At 51.1% G+C, this 26,726-nt stretch overlaps 1 protein-coding gene across 3 annotated transcripts in view; it reads right to left on the bottom strand.

The window, feature by feature from the left end:
• The window catches only part of LOC148523426 (zinc finger protein 169-like), a 36,713-nt gene extending 21,575 nt beyond the window's left edge, over positions 1-15,138 (bottom strand). Inside the window, exons 1-6 of one of the 3 annotated variants that reach the window (XM_088473310.1) lie at positions 14,970-15,138; positions 10,242-10,368; positions 9,789-9,890; positions 9,539-9,706; positions 9,214-9,327; positions 4,078-4,661 (exon numbers count right to left, since the gene is read on the bottom strand). In XM_088473310.1, the coding sequence (XP_088329436.1) occupies positions 4,108-4,661; positions 9,214-9,327; positions 9,539-9,706; positions 9,789-9,890; positions 10,242-10,368; positions 14,970-15,098 (1,194 nt within the window). In that variant the 5' untranslated portion in view covers positions 15,099-15,138 and the 3' untranslated portion in view covers positions 4,078-4,107. Of the gene's footprint in view, positions 1-3,592; positions 4,662-9,213; positions 9,328-9,538; positions 9,707-9,788; positions 9,891-10,241; positions 10,369-14,969 lie in introns of those variants that run through there. The other 2 variants (XM_088473309.1, XM_088473308.1) reach the window with 2 other exon arrangements.
• Positions 15,139-26,726: the final 11,588 nt, after the last annotated feature.

Below are 26,726 nucleotides of genomic sequence, written 5' to 3' on the forward strand. Positions count from 1 at the left end.
ACAATGTAACCTATATACCTGTGCTGGGCCTGTGTGTACACTATACAATGTAACCTATATACCTGTGCTGGGCTGTGTGTATACTATACAATGTAACCTATATACCTGTGCTGGGCTGTGTGTATACTATACAATGTAACCTATATACCTGTGCTGGGCCTGTGTGTATACTATACAATGTAACCTATATACCTGTGCTGGGCCTGTGTGTATACTATACAATGTAACCTATATACCTGTGCTGGGCTGTGTGTATACTATACAATGTAACCTATATACCTGTGCTGGGCCTGTGTGTATACTATACAATGTAACCTATATACCTGTGCTGGGCCTGTGTGTATACTATACAATGTAACCTATATACCTGTGCTGGGCCTGTGTGTATACTATACAATGTAACCTATATACCTGTGCTGGGCCTGTGTGTATACTATACAATGTAACCTATATACCTGTGCTGGGCCTGTGTGTATACTATACAATGTAACCTATATACCTGTGCTGGGCTGTGTGTATACTATACAATGTAACCTATATACCTGTGCTGGGCCTGTGTGTATACTATACAATGTAACCTATATACCTGTGCTGGGCCTGTGTGTATACTATACAATGTAACCTATATACCTGTGCTGGGCTGTGTGTATACTATACAATGTAACCTATATACCTGTGCTGGGCCTGTGTGTATACTATACAATGTAACCTATATACCTGTGCTGGGCCTGTGTGTATACTATACAATGTAACCTATATACCTGTGCTGGGCTGTGTGTATACTATACAATGTAACCTATATACCTGTGCTGGGCCTGTGTGTATACTATACAATGTAACCTATATACCTGTGCTGGGCCTGTGTGTATACTATACAATGTAACCTATATACCTGTGCTGGGCCTGTGTGTACACTATACAATGTAACCTATATACCTGTGCTGGGCTGTGTGTATACTATACAATGTAACCTATATACCTGTGCTGGGCCTGTGTGTACACTATACAATGTAACCTATATACCTGTGCTGGGCCTGTGTGTACACTATACAATGTAACCTATATACCTGTGCTGGGCTGTGTGTATACTATACAATGTAACCTATATACCTGTGCTGGGCCTGTGTGTATACTATACAATGTAACCTATATACCTGTGCTGGGCTGTGTGTATACTATACAATGTAACCTATATACCTGTGCTGGGCCTGTGTGTATACTATACAATGTAACCTATATACCTGTGCTGGGCTGTGTGTATACTATACAATGTAACCTATATACCTGTGCTGGGCTGTGTGTATACTATACAATGTAACCTATATACCTGTGCTGGGCCTGTGTGTATACTATACAATGTAACCTATATACCTGTGCTGGGCCTGTGTGTATACTATACAATGTAACCTATATACCTGTGCTGGGCTGTGTGTATACTATACAATGTAACCTATATACCTGTGCTGGGCCTGTGTGTATACTATACAATGTAACCTATATACCTGTGCTGGGCCTGTGTGTACACTATACAATGTAACCTATATACCTGTGCTGGGCTGTGTGTATACTATACAATGTAACCTATATACCTGTGCTGGGCCTGTGTGTACACTATACAATGTAACCTATATACCTGTGCTGGGCCTGTGTGTACACTATACAATGTAACCTATATACCTGTGCTGGGCTGTGTGTATACTATACAATGTAACCTATATACCTGTGCTGGGCCTGTGTGTATACTATACAATGTAACCTATATACCTGTGCTGGGCCTGTGTGACCACTAATGGAAACATAAAGCTCAGAAAACATTACATTTCAAGTAATAAAAGTAATTTTACATTTATTAATTACAAAATATTACTTGTATCAGGACAGAATAAACTGATATACCATATACAGATTCACTTAGTACATATACAATATCAGCGGATACAAATAAAATAGATCTGATCAGTTTAAATTTCCCTCGCCAATGCACTTGGTGAGGATAACGAGCTAATTATTACACAATTAAACGTAGATCTTTGTAAGACACTGGTAGGTACTGATGTAATAATCGCAGCTTAATACACATTGGCCTGTATACATAATTATTCCTGGAGGAACGCGGGTACTAAATGGCAGCCCTGGGACTAGTAAAGCTGGGTACACACTAGGACAGATCGCCCTTCCGGCCGATCCGCCGTCCTATAAGACGATTGGTAAGTGCTTACACGCTTACCAATCGTCGGCCCAATGTGTCGTGACTGACGTTACATATGGGCGAGCATTTACGTGTGTCCGCCCATTGATGATGTTACCGGCGGCCTCTGCAGCAAGTGCACTGGCAGGCGGCTGACCGCCGTTACACAGCGCGATGAGCCGATTACCTGCAGATATATTGGGCATCGGCTGTGACGTTGTTCACAGACATATCGTCTGCACACACCAACCGATGCACAAGATATATCGGGCGTTCCATTGAATGGTTGTGTACCCAGCTTAACACTTCTCAAGTTGTAACTGCAACATTGTAACAGGAGCCATCGCGGTCTGGACAGAGACATGGCGGCATTTACTGCGCGGGGAAAGCTCTGGGTTTGACGCCAGGAGCTATTCAATTATTCTGCTTCCTACCCGCGTGGTGAATATGGGTAATGTGCGACAACTCATGGATTCCGCAAGAAAAAATTCTGCATTAAGTGCACCCTCTGGCGGTAACCCCGGGGGGCGCGGGGGGAGGATGCAGGACCTTTTTGAATGTGTTCGGATTGACAATTATCAGCAAGGTAAACCCTGCGGGTAATTCAATATAGTGCTCACACTAGGTATTAAATAGGACATGGCGCCGATTATAAGGAAGAGCAAATCTGCGCAGGCTCAAAAAGGGAGTGTGGCCTCTAGGGGGCGTGCCCAGCACGCTCAGAGATAATGGGCTGCCCCCCAAGCCTACCCGCAAAGATAGCGGAAGCCAATTCTTCATAAGGACAGGGAGCATTTTAGTTTTTTTTAAAAGCGGGCATGGCGCGGCGCCCCGCTAATACAGCCTAGCAGGAACGTGAGAATATGCCCCTTAGCAGGCAGGATGCACGCACCCCATGAAGAACGCACCGTGTTTATCTATGGAATAACAGCCAATTAGGAAGCTGCACCCGTGTGCTTGGGGTCAGCCCCTATACGGTACATCAGTGTATTCTGTATAGTTAGAAGTTGTTGTATGTTGTCATTTAGAAGAGTAACATTAATTTTATTGCTTGAAATCTAATGTTTCCTGCGCTCCTTGGGGGTTTCCATTACTTGCCAGCACTCCTCAGTCTTACTGCGCTGCCCCTTAGAATAATACAGAACGTATTGGTGTATGAGCGGCGTTGTTAGGGGGATTAGTAGTATTATTATTATGGTTATTTCATTAGTTGTGCGCCTGAATGTAATCGCTGTTCATCTTACTCATGCCAGCCAGCGAGACGTGTACAGGCTAGATCAGTGTTGGCTAACCTTGACACTCCAGCTGTTGTGGAACTATATATCCCAGCATGCCCTGCCACAGTTTTAGCATGCCCTAATAGCAAAACTGTAGCAGTGCATGCTGGGTTATGTAGTTCCATAACAGCTGGAGTGTCAAGGTTAGCCAACACTGGGTTAGATGGTCCCTGCTGAAGCGTGTATCTGACCATCCATCCAGCAGGCACTTTGGGCTTATTCTGCACAAGTAACAAAACTAAATAAAATAGAAGATAAGAAAAACCTCAGGACAGACCATATACTGAGACGCTGCTGCAGGAGAGAGATGGTCATTTCATACATACAAGGTTTAGGAAACACGCAGAGCAGCAGCACGCCTTGCACATCCCGCGTAATGCTCAGCTCAATCAGCACAAGGGCCGGCCGCACGCTCACACCAGCATTACAGCCACAGACAAGCATAACGCAGGCGGGGGTCTGCTCAGGAAGTGGAGGGTACCACGTATAGCTGTGCCGCGTTATAGGTAGGCAGCCGTGGCCTTCATGGGACTCATAATGTACTAAACTAGCAAATAATAAAAAATAACCTATCTATAAATAAATATGTTGGACGATGGCCCTGCCGCCCACCCTCAGTCCAGCCCAGCCATTGTGCGCTCGCTATCGGTCATCCATTGCGCTCATGTTGGACAGCCAGTCATCCGATTGATCCTCTCCTAACCCGGTGGCGGGGAAGGAGCTGCGGTGGATGTTGTGGGCTTTCTTGAAGCTGTCCAGCCAGCCATTGGAGGCTTTAAAGTCTTGGATTCCCATGTCACGGGCGATCTGCAGGGCCTTCTCCCGAATGATGCGGCCGGACAAGGTGAGGTCGGTATCGCGGACGGAGACCAGCCACTCCCACACCGCGGAGTTTAGCTGGTCGTTGGTAGTCCGCCGCCGACGCCTGATGCGGTCTCCGCTGACATTGTTGTGCAGGGCGCTCAGCAGCTCCTCCCTGCGTTTGATGATCTGCACGATCTGAGCGCGGCTGACCCCGAACTGAGTGGCAAGAGACCCCACCGACTCGTTGTTCTCGTAGGCACAGAGCACCAGGATCTTGTCTCGCAGCTTCAGGCCATTGCGCTTGTGCACGGTCAGCTTCTCACGGGAGGACTTGGGTGGGGTCCTGGTCTCTGGCGGCCGAGTCCCTCCAGTGCAGGTGGGCTGGATCGGTGCTGGAAGGGACAGGAATGAACCAGGTTACAGGTCTGTGAGCCGGAGGAGAATCTGTATCCATCCCATCCAAAAGCTGAGGACAAGCTAGAACCCAACACTATCCAACACATGAAAGGCAGTGACAGGAAATACATCAGTGCTTCCTACTACCGAGCAAGGCCCCAAAAACACTTCACTGGCCACGCAATATAAACACCGCTATGATGCTATTACAGTCCTGACCATGAGCCATCAACAGCAGCCCAGGGTGCAGACCCTGGTTATATCAGTCACGTTATAACATAGGAGCAGGGAGCAGACCCTGGTCATACAGTCACGTTATAACATAGGAGCAGGGTGCAAACCTGGTCATACAGTCACGTTATAACATAGGAGCAGGGTGCAAACCTGGTCATACAGTCACGTTATAACATAGGAGCAGGGTGCAAACCTGGTCATACAGTCACGTTATAACATAGGAGCAGCGAGCAGACCCTGGTTATATCAGTCACGTTATAACATAGGAGCAGGGTGCAGACCTGGTCATACAGTCACGTTATAACATAGGAGCAGCGAGCAGACTCTGGTTATATCAGTCACGTTATAACATAGGAGCAGGGAGCAGACCCTGGTTAGATCAGTCACGTTATAACATAGGAGCAGGGAGCAGACCCTGGTCATACAGTCACGTTATAACATAGGAGCAGGGTGCAAACCTGGTCATACAGTCACGTTATAACATAGGAGCAGGGTGCAAACCTGGTCATACAGTCACGTTATAACATAGGAGCAGCGAGCAGACCCTGGTTATATCAGTCACGTTATAACATAGGAGCAGGGTGCAGACCTGGTCATACAGTCACGTTATAACATAGGAGCAGCGAGCAGACTCTGGTTATATCAGTCACGTTATAACATAGGAGCAGGGAGCAGACCCTGGTTAGATCAGTCACGTTATAACATAGGAGCAGGGAGCAGACCCTGGTCATACAGTCACGTTATAACATAGGAGCAGGGTGCAAACCTGGTCATACAGTCACGTTATAACATAGGAGCAGGGTACAAACCAGGTCATACAGTAACATTATAACATAGGAGCAGCGAGCAGACCCTGGTTATATCAGTCACGTTATAACATAGGAGCAAGGTGCAGACCTGGTCATACAGTCACGTTATAACATAGGAGCAGCGAGCAGACTCTGGTTATATCAGTCACGTTATAACATAGGAGCAGCGAGCACACTCTGGTTATATCAGTCACATTATATCATAGGAGCAGGGTGCAGACCTGGTCATACAGTCACGTTATAACATAGGAGCAGCGAGCAGACTCTGGTTATACAGTCACGTTATAACATGGGAGCAGCGAGCAGACTCTGGCTATATCAGTCACATTATAACATAGGAGCAGGGAGCAGACCTGGTCATACAGTCACGTTAAAACATAGGAGCAGGGGGCAGACCTGGTCATACAGTCACGTTATAACATAGGAGCAGGGAGCAGACCCTGGTTAGATCAGTCACGTTATAACATAGGAGCAGGGAGCAGACCCTGGTTAGATCAGTCACGTTATAACATAGGAGCAGGGTGCAGACCTGGTCATACAGTCACGTTATAACATAGGAGCAGCGAGCAGACTCTGGTTATATCAGTCACGTTATAACATAGGAGCAGGGAGCAGACCCTGGTTATATCAGTCACGTTATAACATAGGAGCAGGGAGCAGACCCTGGTTAGATCAGTCACGTTATAACATAGGAGCAGGGTGCAGACCTGATCATACAGTCACGTTATAACATAGGAGCAGCGAGCAGACTCTGGTTATATCAGTCACGTTATAACATAGGAGCAGGGTGCAGACCTGATCATACAGTCACGTTATAACATAGGAGCAGGGTGCAGACTCTGGTTATATCAGTCACGTTATAACATAGGAGCAGGGAGCAGACCCTGGTCATACAGTCACGTTATAACATAGGAGCAGGGAGCAGACCCTGGTTAGATCAGTCACGTTATAACATAGGAGCAGGGAGCAGACCCTGGTTATATCAGTCACGTTATAACATAGGAGCAGGGAGCAGACCCTGGTTAGATCAGTCACGTTATAACATAGGAGCAGGGTGCAGACCTGGTCATACAGTCACGTTATAACATAGGAGCAGCGAGCAGACCCTGGTCATACAGTCACGTTATAACATAGGAGCAGCGAGCAGACCCTGGTCATACAGTCACGTTATAACATAGGAGCAGGGTGCAGACCTGGTCATACAGTCACGTTATGACATAGGAGCAGGGTGCAGACCTGGTCATACAGTCACGTTATAACATAGGAGCAGCGAGCAGACCCTGGTTATATCAGTCACGTTAGAACATAAGAGCAGGGAGCAGACCCTGGTTATATCAGTCACGTTATAACATAGGAGCAGCGAGCAGACCCTGGTTATATCAGTCACGTTATAACATAGGAGCAGGGAGCAGACCCTGGTTATATCAGTCACGTTATAACATAGGAGCAGGGAGCAGACCCAGGTTATATCAGTCACGTTATAACAGGAGCAGGGAGCAGACCCTGGTTATATCAGTCATGTTATAACATAGGAGCAGGGAGCAGACCCTGGTCATACAGTCACGTTATAACATAGGAGCAGGGAGCAGACCCTGGTTATATCAGTCACGTTATAACATAGGAGCAGGGTGCAGACCCTGGTTAGATCAGTCACGTTATAACAGGAGCAGGGAGCAGACCCTGGTTATATCAGTCATGTTATAACATAGGAGCAGGGAGCAGACCCTGGTCATACAGTCACATTATAACATAGGAGCAGGGAGCAGACCCTGGTTATATCAGTCACGTTATAACATAGGAGCAGGGAGGGATGAAATCCCATCCTTCAACAGCGAGTGTCCGTCTATTCAGAACCACCAACGTAGCCGTCCAGGTAACCACACCCGCGCTCATCGGTGCCACTGTGTAATCCACTCATCCTCCACACACAATCCACCAGCACCACGCGCTCATTGGGTACAGCCAGCTCAGACACACAACAGGCGGCGACCCAAACTGATTCACTACAGCAAAACAAAGCAAAGACAGAACAGTGAATGAGATTTTATGAACTAAGAGGTTTATGTTGTGTGTGAGATGTAGGATGAGGAGTACTGCGCCCCCTAGTGTGCGATACCAGCATAACACAAGTCACCCTTTCTCCATACTACTACTATGACTGGCTCATGGTGACACCTGCATCACATGGACACAGGGGCTGACTGGGTAACAAATGACAGGGATGTATCAGCGCAGGCGGATCCCTAGGAAGGAGCAGGGTGTGTAGTGATCGCTCTGTATTGTGTATGGGAAACGCGCCTAATATAAGTGTTCCCAGTTACTTTCAATAAATATATTATTCCAATGTTGGTGTGATTCAGTCACCCATAGTAGTGCAGTGTGTGAGGTGATCCTGCTGGGGATATAACGTACTCCAGATGGCCGCCATCGCTCGCACATAACGGCCATACGCCCTGGGGTCTCCCTACCCCTAGGAGCTTGCACCTGGGATTACTAAAGAGCAGGCCCGGCCAATATGTATAACAGGACAGGTACATATCCCCATCCTGCTGTGTATGTGACATGTCCATGTATAACAGGACAGGTACATATCCCCATCCTGCTGTGTATGTGAGGTGTCCATGTATAACAGGACAGGTACATATCCCCATCCTGCTGTGTATGTGACATGTCCATGTATAACAGGACAGGTACATATCCCCATCCTGCTGTGTATGTGACATGTCCATGTATAACAGGACAGGTACATATCCCCATCCTGCTGTGTATGTGACGTGTCCATGTATAACAGGATAGGTACATATCCCCATCCTGCTGTGTATGTGAGGTGTCCATGTATAACAGGACAGGTATATATCCCCATCCTGCTGTGTATGTGAGGTGTCCATGTATAACAGGACAGGTACATATCCCCATCCTGCTGTGTATGTGAGATGTCCATGTATAACAGGACAGGTACATATCCCCATCCTGCTGTGTATGTGAGATGTCCATGTATAACAGGACAGGTACATATCCCCATCCTGCTGTGTATGTGACATGTCCATGTATAACAGGACAGGTACATATCCCCATCCTGCTGTGTATGTGACATGTCCATGTATAACAGGACAGGTATATATCCCCATCCTGCTGTGTAATCGAGATGTCAGGCTGAGACCTGTCACACTAGGAGCCGGCATCATTTTACCATCATTGCTGGATACTAGCGTTACTCTTCCCATATTGGGCTCTGATTATGCCGCTTCCGGCCGGGATCCTCCGACAGATAAGGGATCCTGCAGCCTGACTCCTCAGATGTTCTCTGCCAATAGCATTGTCCTGGGCATACATACTAAGGCTGGGAGACTGGGCCACACCACCCCCAGTGTAATCCAGGTTACACACCGATACGCTGGGCCATTTATTATAACTCTGTATGGGCCATATCTCGCTCTCCTTACCATAGCGCTACTAACAACACAGGTCAGATAACACAACAGCTATCACAATGCAGCTCACCCACCTTCCACATCAGGCAGAGCCTGCTCCTCTCTCAGCATGGAGCCAGGGTCCCCGGAGACCACGCCGTCTTCCTGCTTTATCCACAGAGCCAGCTCCGGATTAAACACTGCCCTGCCTGGACGGGCAAACACAAGAGGAGAGATTATGGTGACAGACAGCAAACAGAAGCCGATTCCCAGTAGTACACCCCAAAGAAAGGGACAGGGCAACTCCGGACATCACCCAGAATCAGAGTCTCCCAGTCCGATGCCCGACTGCACTACACGGGCGGGACGCAGCCATTACACACATTAATAATAATGAGCAGCCGGAACGTGATTACGCACTGGAATCTGCGCGGTCTCCCTCCACCTTCGGAGCAGACGTCTGGCAGCTCTGCTCATTGGTTACATTCTCCGTTTTAACTCGCAGTAAGATGTCAGGCTTGATGGGTGGAAGCCTAATCACAGGGTCGGCCACGTTATCTTCCGGATCATCCATGTGCACGCCCCAACCTGTAATAACCAGACACCTGTAAGTAGGTGTCAGAGATGGGCGACACACCACCCACCCTCCCGTCCGTCCGTCCGTCCTCACCATCTGTGGAGAATTCCTCCTTACAAACATCACCCGGGCTGTATTGTGGCTCCTCCGTCTGCTGGATACGCACCAGGATGCCGGGGTTTGCAATCTCGTACCCTACCAGAGAGAAGAGACAGATGCTAGAACTGTGGAGCTAGAATCTTACGGACATTAGTTACGCCTAGCCGCCATTTTGCCGGAGACCACTAGATGCGACATCTAACTGCTGCAAATGAGAGAGCCACTAACAATGCTCCCTAAAGTGTAACACAGATAGAGGAAAGGTTTCTGCAACGCACACCGGACATCCTGTCATTTACTACGGGACACTGCCGGCAAATAGGACCTAAAATGATTCACAACAAAACCTAGGTCTGGGCATGGTTGGCTCCCAGATGTGCTATAGATAACAGACCCCCTTCCCCGCCAGCATGGACCAGCTCAGTGTGCGGAGGGGCAGAGACTCACCGAGGGCTGTGAGCGCCCCGTGGATCTCTTTCATGACGTTCCGGTAAAGCTTCCTCTGCCAGTCCGCCAGCAGCTCCCACTCGCGCAGCGAGAAGTAGACCGCCACATCATTAAACGTCACTGTGCCCTGGAAATACAGAGAGAGCCAATCAGATGTGGTTGAGGGGGGCTGGGGAGGGGTACATGATACGGGCACATACACAACTATATATGCACTGAGCGGCCAAATTATGGTGACCGCCTGGCGATTTTATGCAAAGTAGCCATTCTAGAGATAACGCTGGCGTACTGTACTCGTATGTAGTGGGTGCCTGGTGTCTCCTGTCTCCTAGCTCAAAGACTGCACTTCCTGATAGGGAACACCTGACGCGTTTCTCAGCCAATCAGCAAGGCCGTTTCATCAGAGGCATGGACTGCCTGCCACTTTTGAACTATTAAGTATTATTAACAACATTCAATCCTTACTAACCCCCTGCCATATTCTGCTGCTGTATTCACCGACTATTAACAACTATGCCTGCGATGGAAACTTGCCTATGACTCTAACCTGTTCTGCTTTGCGACTTAAACCATTATTACATTGGAAGCACGCTACATGTTCCAATTCCTACAATCTTTTATTTGTATTGTCGCTTGGCCATACTGACTACATATCTGTGTGCACACAAGAACTTTGTTGTAGATTTTATTGAGCGTAATTGCCTATCCTATAGGAGATTTTGTCGTTGTTGTTTTTTTTATAATATATTGTATTGCTTATGGCCGCGCAAACTATCAGTGCTATGGCTGATATGGCCGCGCACGCTCTCAGCGCTATGGCTGCTTATGGCCGCGCAAACTATCAGTGCTATGGCTGATATGGCCGCGCACGCTATCAGCGCTATGGCTGATATGGCCGCGCACGCTATCAGCGCTATGGCTGCTTATGGCCGCGCACGCTCTCAGCGCTATGGCTGCTTATGGCCGCGCACGCTCTCAGCGCTATGGCTGCTTATGGCCGCGCACGCTCTCAGCGCTATGGCTGCTTATGGCCGCGCACGCTCTCAGCGCTATGGCTGCTTATGGCCGCGCACGCTCTCAGCGCTATGGCTGCTTATGGCCGCGCACGCTCTCAGCGCTATGGCTGCTTATGGCCGCGCACGCTCTCAGCGCTATGGCTGCTTATGGCCGCGCACGCTATCAGCGCTATGGCTGCTTATGGCCGCGCACGCTATCAGCGCTATGGCTGCTTATGGCCGCGCACGCTATCAGCGCTATGGCTGCTTATGGCCGCGCACGCTATCAGCGCTATGGCTGCTTATGGCCGCGCACGCTATCAGCGCTATGGCTGCTTATGGCCGCGCACGCGATCAGCGCTATGGCTGCTTATGGCCGCGCACGCTATCAGCGCTATGGCTGCTTATGGCCGTGCACGCTATCAGCGCTATGGCTGCTTATGGCCGCGCACGCTATCAGCGCTATGGCTGCTTATGGCCGCGCACGCTGTCAGTGCTATGGCTGCTTATGACCGCGCACGCTATCAGTGCTATGGCTGCTTATGGCCACGCAGTGGATAATTTATGCACGCCCCTGCAACGCACTAGCACACCTGCGTTCGCCCGACCACCCCAACAAACAAGACTTCCTGTCAATCGCTCAGCTCTGGGTCTGCGTTGCTCTGCAATTGCCAGTTCTCGCACAGCGATGTATACACATGCGCAGAATGAAACAATCGGCCGATTGCGTGAGTCTTGGCTACTGTGATGCAAAATGAATCCGGTCCTGAGGCCTGATACTGCGGTGGACGGTTTTGCACAGCCGTAGGAAAGCATCAGCGCGATACCGTACAACTGAAATGCAGCAGGAGGTGCCTGTAGGAAACAAACGCCTCTTGCGTGCTACTGCGATCCAAGTACTGCGACCAAAGCCGCAGCATCAGATCACTATCACGACTAGTCGTAGCCCTCGGTCACTCTGCGTCAACCGGAGCTTACTCACGCTGGCCGTAAGAACTGGTCAGCTGGGCCCAGGAAATCTGCGTCTGAGGATGCAGACCCCGGGCTGGGCAGGCCTAAAGCAGACCTGGTCTCCACCTCCGCTCCATCTCCGAATGCCACATGGCAATTATACTGCGTCTGCGAGCAATCCCAAAACGCTGGATTTATACGTAAACAGATCGGGTTTGCGTACAAATCCGGATCAGGCTCTTAGACAGAAAAGTTGGGTAGACGCCTGTACAGTGATACTGTGATTACACTTGTGTTCTGAAGTCCCGATCGTACGCACCTTTACTATCTGTGACCCAGGAAACTCATCACACTCTATTATCTGTTCATCATTATACTACACATAGAGCCTGATCTTTCCTCTGAGAAAACATGATGGAAGGTGAGAGCGCAGTCTCGTGATATCACATGTCCGGGCCGGGAACGGGCGGATAGTTATACAGGTGTCATGCGGCCCGAGGAATCCTGTTTTCAGTCACATTGAGCAGATGGCAGGGTGAGGATATAACAGCAAGAGTGCCTGGCTCCTTACAGCATGGTCAGTGCTCCCCAGGCTGGCGGAGGCATTCCATGTCATGTGACACATACAGCGCGCTGACTGGCATCAGTACCGATACATGATGCAGATTACCTGTAATGTCATGCAGCGTTACCAGTCTTTGGGGCGAAACCACTGAAGCACTCACTTACTAGCAGCGGCACCCGCACTCCACTCCAACTCACCAGCACCCAACCTCCACTCCAACTCACCTGCCCCAGCACCCACCCTCTACTCTAACTCACCTGCACCCGCTCCAGCACCCACCCTCTACTCCAGCTCACCTGCACCCGCTCCAGCACCCACCCTCTACTCCAGCTCACCTGCACCCGCTCCAGCACCCACCCTCTACTCCAGCTCACCTGCACCCGCTCCAGCACCCACCCTCTACTCCAGCTCACCTGCACCCGCTCCAGCACCCACCCTCTACTCCAGCTCACCTGCACCCGCTCCAGCACCCACCCTCTACTCCAGCTCACCTGCACCCGCTCCAGCACCCACCCTCTACTCCAGCTCACCTGCACCCGCTCCAGCACCCACCCTCTACTCCAGCTCACCTGCACCCGCTCCAGCACCCACCCTCTACTCCAGCTCACCTGCACCCGCTCCAGCACCCACCCTCTACTCCAGCTCACCTGCACCCGCTCCAGCACCCACCCTCTACTCCAGCTCACCTGCACCCGCTCCAGCACCCACCCTCTACTCCAACTCACCTGCACCCGCTCCAGCACCCACCCTCTACTCCAGCTCACCTGCACCCGCTCCAGCACCCACCCTCTACTCCAGCTCACCTGCACCCGCTCCAGCACCCACCCTCTACTCCAGCTCACCTGCACCCGCTCCAGCACCCACCCTCTACTCCAGCTCACCTGCACCCGCTCCAGCACCCACCCTCTACTCCAGCTCACCTGCACCCGCTCCAGCACCCACCCTCTACTCCAGCTCACCTGCACCCGCTCCAGCACCCACCCTCTACTCCAGCTCACCTGCACCCGCTCCAGCACCGACCCTCTACTCCAGCTCACCTGCACCCGCTCCAGCACCGACCCTCTACTCCAGCTCACCTGCACCCGCTCCAGCACCCACCCTCTACTCCAGCTCACCTGCACCCGCTCCAGCACCCACCCTCTACTCCAGCTCACCTGCACCCGCTCCAGCACCCACCCTCTACTCCAGCTCACCTGCACCCGCTCCAGCACCCACCCTCTACTCCAGCTCACCTGCACCCGCTCCAGCACCCACCCTCTACTCCAGCTCACCTGCACCCGCTCCAGCACCCACCCTCTACTCCAGCTCACCTGCACCCGCTCCAGCACCCACCCTCTACTCCAGCTCACCTGCACCCGCTCCAGCACCCACCCTCTACTCCAGCTCACCTGCACCCGCTCCAGCACCCACCCTCTACTCCAGCTCACCTGCACCCGCTCCAGCACCCACCCTCTACTCCAACTCACCTGCACCCGCTCCAGCACCCACCCTCTACTCCAGCTCACCTGCACCCGCTCCAGCACCCACCCTCTACTCCAGCTCACCTGCACCCGCTCCAGCACCCACCCTCTACTCCAGCTCACCTGCACCCGCTCCAGCACCCACCCTCTACTCCAGCTCACCTGCACCCGCTCCAGCACCCACCCTCTACTCCAGCTCACCTGCACCCGCTCCAGCACCCACCCTCTACTCCAGCTCACCTGCACCCGCTCCAGCACCCACCCTCTACTCCAGCTCACCTGCACCCGCTCCAGCACCCACCCTCTACTCCAGCTCACCTGCACCCGCTCCAGCACCCACCCTCTACTCCAACTCACCTGCACCCGCTCTAACCCTCCACTCCAGCACCCACTCACCTGCACCTGCTAAGAGCCGGGATCCTGCCTGCTGGTGTCGCTGTGTGAACGGGGGTCACATAGGGGCCTGTACACATGACTGTGCTGGGGTAACCCCTGTCTGTGTGGATATAGATATATATATATATATATATATATATATATATATATACACACACACACATACATACAGGTGAGATGGAGACATGAGGGCAGCCGGACACAGGGCCCGTGTAATAACCTCTGTGTGTCCCGCATTACAGGGAGGATCTGGCAGCCTAATGTGTACACAGGTGTATATGGAGCGGAACTACAACTCCCAGCATCCTCTGCGAGCCATAAAGGCATGCAGGGAGGTGAGCCTGCGCTGTGGCGCCGTTACCGGGTCTCTGATCTCCTCCTCGGCCATCTCACAGCTGCACCGAGTCACCGACCTCTCCCGGCTCTCACACAGCGGCTCCCGGCGGCTTCCGGTACCACGGAGACCACTTCCGCTCCACCCACTGCGCATGCGTGCCCGCTCTACGGCAGGATTCCCTCACTGCCCATGCGTGCCCGGCCTATGGCTGGATTCCCGAACAGCGCATGCGTGCCCGGACAATGGCTGGATTCCCTCACTGCGCATGCGTGCCCGGACAATGGCAGATACAGTCTCACTGCGCATGCGTGCCCGGACTATGGCTGGATTCCCTCACGGTTAGGACTAGACTGTAGAGCGCTGATAGACCTGTGACGTCACACCCACGTAAAAGGGGGAGGGGCGGGGATGCTAACAGGGGACTAAAAGTGTCCGCGCGCCACGCTTGCCCCTCTGCGCCCTAGTGGATGGTAACGCCGGAGCGGTCCAGGCTCCTGCAGCCGTCACGTGGGGGATACGTCACAGAGGTCCTTTAGCCACAGAGGAAATAGCAGCAACTGTGTGTTTATTATACATGTACCTCACTTTTTATTTTCATACATTATATGCAGCCGTGGCTGCTCCTAACTCTCTCTTTACACCGCACTTTTCTTACTATGGCGGTGCCCTGGGGCGGCTTGGATGGGACAGTTTGGGGGTGTCCTGTGCTCTGGATTTGAACCCTAGTATGTTAGCGACCTACCTGACAGAGGTTACCCGGATGCGATGGGCAGGCCCATAACCTTGGCCATGATTATGCCAAAAACCTCTATTCATTGCAAAAATGTATTTATATACTAGCGTTCTCGCTAGGCTGTTTTAGCGGGGCGCGGCGCCCTGCCCTCTTTCTGGAAGGCAAAAAGCGCCCTGCCCTAACAGCCTGCGGGAACCGTCTTCACCCGCGGGTCGCAGTGTCCCGCGGGTGAAGAAATGTGCGGTGACCCGGTCACCGCCGGAGAATAGAGGCCGGGCGTCTATTCTCCCTGTCCGCACTGCAGGGCTTGGGGGCTGCCCGGCGTGTCCGTAAGTGCCGGGCACGCCCCCAGGAGTGACGAAAAGGGGATGCGTCTTATAGACACGCCCCCTTTTCAATGACCACGCCCCCTTCTCGGTCACGCGCGCGGACATGCCCTCTCTAGCTCCGGCGCCCTGCCTCGCGCCGGAGCCAGAGGGAACACTATATACAATCAGTTAATTTGGAGTTGAGCACCTGCACTTCCTTTTTTTGTGCTTATATCAATTGTCTCCACAGGTAGCACCTCCAATTATATATATATATATGGTCAAGGTGTGCAGTCTGAGGCCCATTTCCCATATGTGCAGCACTGAGCCAGGACGCTAGGTACTGGGCTACAGTACTGCAGGGTGCAAAGCCTGGCGCTAAGCACAGACATGAAATGTGAATGTATTTTAAATGTAGATTTTGTAAGGAAAATGCACTTCTTGAATATTCCTGTATAGGACATGACCAGCTTGTGACTGCAGGAGATTAGATGCTGATTGTCATCTCCTGGCAGTCTGATGAATGGAGAGACCTGTTGTGGTCAGTGATCTCCAGGTGAGACCTGGATGGGAGCTTGCTGTGTGAATAGTGTCATATGGCCAAACCCTTCGGTTACAGCACTGTCATTGAAATGCGGGCTAGGACGGCTCCGCTGTGTCTCTGTGTACAATGCCCAGCAAATGTGGAGAAAACAATTTGTTTTTTAGGAGCTCCTATTGGGTGTAAGTTCCTAAGAACTCAGAAGGTGTTAAAACTGGGAAACCCAAAACTGGTTTTAGTTGTAGATATGTAAAAGGACGAATGCCCTTGAAATTTGCATTATATTTACCTTTTGAGAGACAGTATATGCTAACTCAATTTATGCTTTAGGAAGCCAACTGATTTTGGGTGGATTACAAAGGAGGAAATTGGGTGACTCCTTTGAAATGTAATATGTTGTTAAATTATATTATGTGAGGAATCATGATTGGTTGAGTGGAACCCAGGGCGGATTTACCCCCGTGATATTGTGTGTAAGAATGATATAAGAAGAGCCCTGTATGTTGTACATCTCTGATAATCCTTTGTGGAGAAGAACTGCTGACTTGATAAGATGTCTTGTATGCTGAATGTACCCCTTCATTCGGAAGGTTGAGTCTTTGTTAAGACTTTGAGCATATAAACACCTTTTGCCTTTAAATTCGACTACATCTGTACCCTGCGACCAACAGAATTGCGCCAAATGCTATTCCGTTCTACTGTTCTGGGTTGAACCGAGCATCTCCGAAGCCAGCTACTCCGCAGGAGCCTGGTCCATTGCGAGGGGTCAGGCAGGAACAGCCGACACCAAACAGGAGGTGCGGCCACAGCCAGTCGACGCATATGCAGCAGAAGCGGTTCCAGGCACCGGCGGTAGGAGCCTAATTGTACATAAGAAGCGGTTACAAACACTGATGGAAGTTTGGTGGTGGCAGCATCGTTACACCCACGGTGCAGTGGGCGGAGTTAGTGACAGGCGGTCACAGACGGTGAGTGGGAGTCCGAAAGTGGTAACCCGTGACCAGGGCCGGCCTAGACAAAAGGCGTCCGGTCACACTTACATATATATGAACATACATCAGTGATAACAATACTAATAAACAGTGTGTTTAACCACTTGCCTGGCATGGTCGTATCAGATACGACCATACCAGACTGGGCTTTCCCTGACATGGTCGTATCTGATACGACCAGTCAGAAATGGCCACTAGGCGGCTATGGGAAGTTAATCTTCCCACTGCCGCCTATATCAGGGGGACCTTCTGGCCACAGTGATCGGGCACCGTCAGCACCCCCCTCCCGGCGAGCTTCCATAGGCTATCAATTTCCAGCAGCCAGGGCTTATGTAGCCGTGGCTGCTGCGGTGACCCGATCACTGTGGCCAGCAGTGATTGGGCAGCCGGACCCACCCCTTCAGGAAGCAGCAGCGGCGGCTCTGGTAGCCGCCGCTCTGCTCTATATCCGGCCCGCCAGCGGGACATCCTCCCGCTGCGGCTCCGGCTCTACTGCAGGAGCGGCGGCGGCTCTGGTCGCCGCCGCTCTGCTCTATATCTGGGCCGCCAGCGGGACACCCTCCCGCTGCGGCTCCGGCTCTACTGTAAGAGCGGCGGCAGCTCTGGTAGCCGCCGCTCTGCTCTATATCTGGGCCGCCAGCGGGACACCCTCACGCTGCGGCTCCGGTTCTACTGTAGGAGCCGCCGCTCTGCTCTATATCCGGGCCGCCAGCGGGAGATCCTCCAGCTGCGGCTCCGGCTCTACAGTGATCACTTCTGTGTAGAAGCAGCAGCGGCGGCTCTGGTAGCCGCCGCTCTGCTATGTTCAGGGCCACTCCCTCCGGCCTCAGCAGCTCCTCCTCCTCCTCCCTAATTATGCCCTTTTGTATAAGGGCCAGGCCATTATATAGTATATATATATATATGTGTATATATATATGTCTGTATATATATATGTCTGTGTATAACAAGAGATATGGTATGAACTTACCTTTGTTATCTCTGTTTCTACGAAGTCCATAGGGTCCACAGGGTGACCTTGGGGTATAGTTGGATCCTCGGGCACTACGGAGTTAAAGCTTTTAGCTGCTCCCAGGATGCACTTGGTTCCATCCTCCCTTATACCCCGAGCCACAGGCACCTCAGTTGGTAAGCAGCCCAGGCCGGAGGAGGAGACGAAACAGAGAGAAGGAAGACTGGAACACACAAGAACCATACTCACAGAAATGGGAGACGGAAAACCGGTGACCAGTCACAGAGCCCATATGAAGCCAGGTGCGTCAGGGCGGGTGCCCTGTGGACCCTATGGACTTCGTAGAAACAGAGATAACAAAGATAAGTTCTTACCATATCTCTTGTTTTCTACTTCAGGGTCCATAGGGGTCCACAGGGTGACCTTGGGGATGTCCCAAAGCAGTCCAACTAAGGGCGGGGACACTCCTGTGCTGATAGGAGAACCCGGCGCCCAAAGGATGCATCCTGAGAGGCAAAGGTGTCAAACGCATAGAACCTCAAAAAGGTCTGAATGGAAGACCAGGTGGCCGCCTTACATAGCTGAACAGCAGAGGCGCCACGGCTAGCAGCCCAAGAAGGGCCCACAGACTGAGTGGAATGAGCCTTAACAGAGGCCGGAACAGGTAAACCCTCCTGCATATAAGCCTCAATAATAACAGAACAAAGCCAACGGGCTAGAGTCTGTTTGTTGGCAGGCCAACCCCTCTTGTGAAAATCAAAGAGGATAAACAAAGAATCCGACTTCCTCACAGAACTAGTCCGGTCCACATAAACCTGGAGTGCACGGACAACATCTAAGGAAGTCTCCCCAGCCGAAAGATCAGGCGACAAAGGATGGTACAACAATTTTCTGATTAATGTGGAACCTGGAAACCACCTTAGGCAGGAAATCAGGACAAGTGCGAAGCACTGCTCTGTCCTGATGAAAAATCAGAAAAGGGTCCCCAAATCTGAAACCCTCCTGGCAGAAGCAATTGCCAAGAGGAAAACAGTCTTAAAAGTTAGCCACTTGAGCTCCACTGACTCCAAGGGCTCAAAAGGCGGACCCTGTAAGGCCCGAAGAACCACCGCCAAATCCCACGGGGCCACAGGTGGCACAAAGGGAGGCTGGATTCTTAAAACACCCTGGAAAAAGGTGTGTACGTCCGGCATAGCAGCAATCCTGCGCTAGAACCACACCGACAGAGCAGACACGTGCACCTTCAGTGAGGAAAGACGTAATCCTAAATCCAAACCCGACTGAAGGAAAGCCAGAATACGCGAAACCCGGAACACCTGGGGATCATATTTTTTGGCCTCGCACCACTGAAAGTAAGTGGGCCACACTCTGTGATAGATCCTCGCGGAAGCAGGCTTGCGCGCCCTCAGCATGGTGGTAATAACGGAGCTAGAAAAGCCCCGAGACCTCAGGACGGCTGTCTCAAGAGCCACGGCGTCAAAGATAGTCGACCCAGATCCGGGTGAAGACAGGGCCCCTGAGAAAACAGGTCCCGCCGTTGAGGTAGGAGGTACAGAGCGTCGATGGACAGGGTCCGCAGATCGGAGTACCACGGCCTTCTGGGCCACGCTGGGGCCACCAGGATCAATGTGCCTCCGTCCTGCTTGAACTTGCGCAGAGATCGGAGGGAACAAGTAAGCCAGTTGAAACAGCCATCTCACCGACAGCGCGTCTATTAGACTTGCGCCTGCGTCCCTTGACCCGTACACAGGCAGCTTGTGATTGTGACGGGACGCCATCAGGTCCAGCTCTGGCCGCCCCCACTTGTCCACGAGTAGTTGGAATACCTCTGGATGAAGCGACCATTCCCCGGGATGCACGTCGTAACGGCTGAGAAAGTCTGCCTCCCAATTGAGGACTCCCGGGATGAAGACTGCCGAGAGAGCTGGAAGATAGCGCTCCGCCCAAGCCAGGACACGGGACACCTCCGACATTGCAGCTCGACTGCGAGTCCCTCCCTGGTGATTGATGTATGCCACCGTGGTGGCGTTGTTGGACTGCACCTGAACGGCCCTTCCGTGAAGAGCGGTGCCGGACGACTGCAGGGCTCTGTATACTGCCCGCAGTTCCAGGATGTTGATGGGAAGAATCGCTTCCTCCGCCGACCAACGACCCTGAAGTGACAAGGAGCCTGTCACCACCCCCCAACCCCGGAGACTGGCATCTGTCATGAGCAGAACCCATTCCGGGATCCAAAAGGGGCGCCCCTCGAGGAGATGAGCCGTCTGTAGCCACCAGGCCAGGGACAGACGCACCTCCGAGGACAACACCAGCATCTGAGAGCGGATCCTGTGTGGCAATCCGTTCCATTCCGAAAGAATCAGCCTCTGCAGGGGCCTGGAATGGAACTGGGCAAACTCCACCATGTCGAATGCCGACACCATGGACCCCAAAACTCTCATTGCTGAGTGCACCGACACTCTGCCACTGCTCAGACAACTGTGAATCCGCAGCTGTAAGGAGGAGACCTCTGGAGTCAGAAAAATCCGTTGCTGACGAGAGTCCAGCAGGGCACCCAAATGAACCATCCGCTGTGATGGGATGAGGGAGGACTTCTTCCAGTTGATCAACCAGCCGTGCGCCTGTAGACAAGCGACCGTCAGATGGAGATGCTGGATCAGTACCTCCGGGGAGCTCGCCAGCAAGAGGAGGTCGTCTAGATACGGTAGCAACCGTATCCCCTGGCTCCGAAGGTGAGCCGCCATGACCGCCATCACCTTGGTAAATACCCTTGGTGCCGTGGAGAGGCCAAAGGGTAGAGCCCTGAATTGGTAGTGGTTGTGGAGAATAGCAAACCGCAGAAACCGTTGGTGCGATGTTGCTATAGGCACATGGAGGTAGGCGTCTTGGATATCCAGGGAGACCATATAATCCCCCGGTTCCATCGCCAGAATGAAGGAACGCAAAGTTTCCATCCTGAATTTGGGAACCCTGAGAAACCTGTTCAGGGACTTCAAATTGAGGATGGGGCGATGAGAGCCATTGGGTTTCTGCACCAGAAACAGCGTAGAGTAATACCCCATCCCATGTTGAGACTGTGGTACAGGTATAATAACCCCCGCCGTCAGCAAGGCCTCTATGGCTTCCTGAACCTGCAAGGCCTTGGTTTTGTCCTGAGAAGGACTTGTGCAAAAAAACTGGCGAGGCGGCCTGTGCCGAAAAGACAGGGCGTACCCCTGGGAGACCACTTCTCGCACCCAGGCATCCGTGGTGGTATTGTGCTAGCACTGGTCGAATTGAAGAAGTCGGCCTCCCACTCTGGGGTCCCCCAGAGGGAGGCCCGTCCCATCACGCAGAAGGCTTATCTTCTTACTTGGAAGAAGGGCGCCTAGCACTCCAGGCTTGCTTCTTTGGCTTTGAGGCGGCCTTGGGTGCGGACTGCCTCGGGAAGGACTGACCCTTTGCCTTGCCGTGAACCCGAAAGGAACAAAAGGCCGAGCGCCGGACCTTAGCAGGTGTAGCAGCTGAAGGGAGGAAGGCTGACTTGGATTTTGCCAGGGTATCTACTATTTTGTCCAGGTCTGGACCAAATAGTAACTCTCCATTAAAAGGTAAGGCCTCCAAGCCTTTCTTTGAATCCGCGTCTTCTCTCCAAGACCTCAACCACAAGGATCTACGAGCAGACACTGCTGCCGCTGAAACCCTAGAGGTCAGTAGGCTACCATCCAAAGATGCTTCTCCAATGTAGGAGGCGGCATCTCTCATCTGTCCTAACAACGGGCTCTGGACATCAGGAGCTTCATCCGTAAACGTATCCTCCAAGGCGTTGGCCCACCCCTCAATGGCCTTGGCCACCCAGGAGATGGCCATGGACGGCCGGGCTACAGCCCCTGAGAGAGAATATATAGACTTTAGACAAGTCTCCACCTTCCTCTCCGTAGGATCCTTCAGCGAGGATATAGACGGCAATGGCAAAGTAGCACTCCTGATGAGGCGTGTTACATGGGAATCGACAGCAGGCGGAGTTTCCCATTTCTTACAATGTGCTTCCGGAAATGGATAATTGGACGCCAAGCGTTTCTGTGGCAGGAATCGCTTGCTGGGCGTCTGCCAGGCCACCGCCATGTGATCAGTCAACTGATCAGACAAGGGGAACGCTGCAGAAGGAACCTTAGCTTTTTTAAAACTAGGATACCTCGACTTGGGAGCGGGTGCCTCATCCTCAATCTGAAGAATGACCCGCACCGCCCTAACCAGAGCCCGCACATTGATGGAAGACTTAGTGTCTACCTCCTGGACTGAGGCTGAGTCATCCTGCACCTCACCATCATCCGAGGACCCCTCAGAATCCGAAAGATGCACAGCCTGTGCCATGACTGAGCGTTTAGACGCCCTGGAGGGCACGTCACTGCGCAACATCGACTGAAAAGCCGAAGATGCTGCCGCCAAATCTTGGACAGTGTGGGAAAGTGCATCCACCCAGGGTGGAGGAGCTGCCCCAGGAGCCTGAAACAGCACCACAGCCTGCTGCGCCACAGGGGTGGACTGTATATACATTGGCAACCCCGCATAGGGACCAACAGGCTGAGACCCCGGGGGAGTCTGCAATAATTGTGGGACACCCGGGGGATGGCAGGCTAGGGCAACGCCCTAGTAGGGGCGGTAGTTGGGACCGACAGACGGTCCGCGATGGACACCAGCACCTGGGAAAACATCGCCCATGGTGGCTCCTGCAACATAGGAGATTTAGACATACCAGGGAGCGCCGTGCACAGTCCGCACAGGCCGTCCTGTGACAAATCCTCCCTATCCACTCCTGCAGAACAGCGCCTGCAGGAGAACAATACCGGAGCCCCGGAGTGCTCAATCTCCTCCTCAGACATGACTTAGGAAGAAAACGTGCGCACTCACCAGTGTGCTGGATAACAGCCCACAATATGGTACTGTGTAGCACACAACTGTATGTGACGGACCTCACAAATACGTGATCTATATAAGTGAGGTCTGTAGAAACACCCTTCCCCCGCACACCTGTAGGGCTTGTAGGAGAAGGAAAGGGACAGGTATAGGCTGACAGTAAGTAGAAAAAAGACACAGACAGCAGCACTAGCAAAAGTCACATACCATGCAGGAAGATATACTCACTGCACCTTTCCACTACAATCACCCTCCCAGATTCAGTGTCTGGGAGGGCTATAGTGCTGTGTACACTGTCCTTGTCGGGGGAGAGGTACACAGGGGGACCGGTCCGCGTGCTCCCTGAGAGTATCTGCGCTGCCACTGGAGAAAATGGCTGCTGGAGACCTCAGAGGAGGAGTGGCCGAGTATCTGCAGCTCAGCGACACCAGACTCCGTGCTGAAAGGCGCGCTGAGCTGAGGGGAGGAGCCGCTAGACAGGGAAGGCTTCCCCCCCTGGCTAGCGTATTTAACTCCCGGGTTGCCGGCATCCCGCTTGCCGCTTTATTCACCCTGGTGGTCTAGTGGTCTTGGCGGGGTATGCCTCCGCTGGAGGGGGGGCCCGCCGCCACCGCCCCCGGTCTGTCCCCTACACCGGGGGCATGGGACTGCATTTAAAAGGAACCCGCGAACCGCCGCTAATCAGCGGTGCGCGGCTTACCTTGCTCTCCCCGGCGTCTCCGGCAGCAGTCCCGGGGGAAGCCAGAGTCCGGCTAGTACAGACTCTGGCTTCCCCCGCCGCGATCCCCAGTTCAGTGCTGGCATCGCGGCGCCAGCAGGGAGAAGGAGCGGCAGCGCGGGCGTCTGTACAGACAGCCCATCGCTGCCGCTCTGGAGAAAAAAACTAAAGTAAAAAATAAATTTAACCTAGTTAAATAAAAAGCTTTAGGGGGCTGCTCCTGCAGCCCCCCCCGCAGGGTGACCCGACTCCGGCCGGGCACCATCTTAAACTGAGGTGTCTGTGGCTCGGGGGCGGGGTATAGGGGAGGATGGACCCAAGTGCATCCTGGGAGCAGCTAAAAGCTTTAACTCCGTGGTGCCCGAGGATCCAGGATCCAACTATTCCCCAAGGTCACCCTGTGGACTCCTATGGACCCTGAAGTAGAAATATATATATATATATATATATATATATATACACACACACACACACATATATATATGTGTGTGTATATATATATATATATATATATATATATACACATACGTGTATATATACACACATATATATATATATATACACACACATATATATGTGTGTGTGTGTATATATATATATATGTGTGTGTAAATATATATATATGTGTGTGTATATATATGTATGTCTGTGTGTATATATATATGTATGTGTGTGTATATATATATGTGTATATATATATATACACACGTGTGTGTATATATATATAAATAATCGATAGATATCGCAGAGCCTCTGATTTGGAATGGCAACCGACCATCGATGGTCTGACTGAAAACAAGTGGTTTGCCATTGCTGGTGGCCATCAATGTTACACAATCGATGGCAACCCTCAATCGATGTTTCTGAAACATCGGCAATTGTGTACTCAGATTTCCTCGACCAATCGCTAAACAATTGATGGCTTCTAACAATGGTTGAACCATCGATGGTACAGCTGTCAATGGCCATCACTGCAGTATAACATACAAATTGCTATTTTTATGGTATACTGTCTATTAAAAAAATATTTTTTTTAATATAAAATAGTGATGGATAAGTTTAAAATTATGTTCTTGACCTAATTCAATCATAAAAGAAACCGACAATTTTGGAGCGGTTTTTGGAAAAAGAATTTGTCAGTTAAGTGGTTAAAGCAAACGGCCTCTGTGTTTATTCCCATGTATTATTGGGTAGACGTGTACTGATATATATTAAGCACTTCTAATGATTTTCTCAGTGTTTACTTCCTTTATAATAGGTTCATTAATACATCATTATACATAGGAGTATATCACACGGGGTTATACCAAGAGGTTGTTTACAAAAACCAATCTGAGATTATCAGACGTATTTCTATTATTATCACCCTCTATTTAGAGGAATATATAAATTGTGACTGCTGATAATGTTGGAATATTACTGGGGATATTATTAAGATTAATTTGACATCTCCTCTATATTCCAAGCGTAAAGTTCAAGATTATTGTACAACAAACATGGCAAATGCACCAAATTATTCACTGCATTCTTATAGCGTATACCTCTCTCTAGATGTGGTGTTGTAACAATAACTGGTATTCTTAGTATCAGAAAATGATTACTGAGTTATTACTGCCCGGTTTGCAGTTACTGCTTAGTTTAAGGCTCATATAATAATGATGGTATTTATTACCAGTTATTTATATAGCGCACACATATTCCACAGCGCTTTAGAGAGTATTTTCCCATTCACATCAGTCCCTGCCCCATGTTCCCTATCACATGTGCACACACATATACATTAGGGTCAGTTTGTGTTTGGAGCTAATTAACCTACCGGTATACTTTTGGAGTGTGGGAGGAAACCGGAGTACCCGGAGGAAACCCACGCAAGCACAGGGAGAGTATACAGCTAGGGCCGTGGTTGGGAATCGAACCCATGACCTCAGCGCTGTGAGGCAGCAATGCTAACCATTACACCGTCTGTGCTGCCCGCAGTAAGTATAGCGCTGTCAGGCTTGCAGTTTGCCTATCTCAAGTCTGATTGTAATGTATATAGCGCTGCCTGTCACCAGCCTCTATTAATGCAGTGACTATTGCGCTGCCCGGATTGCCCTATCACACTGCTGGCCACAAGCCACCGGTACATAAAATGAATATAGCGCTGCTGTGACTCACAGGTGTACCAACGTTGGTGTCACACAAAGGATCGGTGATTCCACAGTACACACAGATTTATTATTATTGTATTTCACATGGGGAAATGAACCACACACAGCAAGGTGACCTTACCATCATTATTATATGAGGCAAACTAAGCAGTAACTGCAAACCGGGCTGTAATAACTTGCCAAGTGACATTGATACAAAGTATCATTTTCTGATACTAAGAATACCAGTTATTGTTATAATAACACCACATTTGGGGCTCTATTTATCAACATTATTTTTTTCACACCCTTTTCACATTATTTTAGTATCACCTATAGTTATTACAGGGAAATTGGAGTAGAATTCGTAAAATTCTACTCCATCCCCTAAGTATCACTTATTTTTAGTAAGCAGATCGCATTTCCCATAACTGTAATGGGAAATGTGATCCGACCAGAGTTACTAAAAATAAATGTGAAAAAAATATCGGAGAAAGCCCTGTGATAATAAT

This window comes from Taudactylus pleione, unplaced genomic scaffold, assembly GCF_031769625.1.
Source record: "Taudactylus pleione unplaced genomic scaffold, aTauple2 ptg000134l, whole genome shotgun sequence".
Taxonomy (NCBI): domain Eukaryota; kingdom Metazoa; phylum Chordata; class Amphibia; order Anura; family Myobatrachidae; genus Taudactylus; species Taudactylus pleione.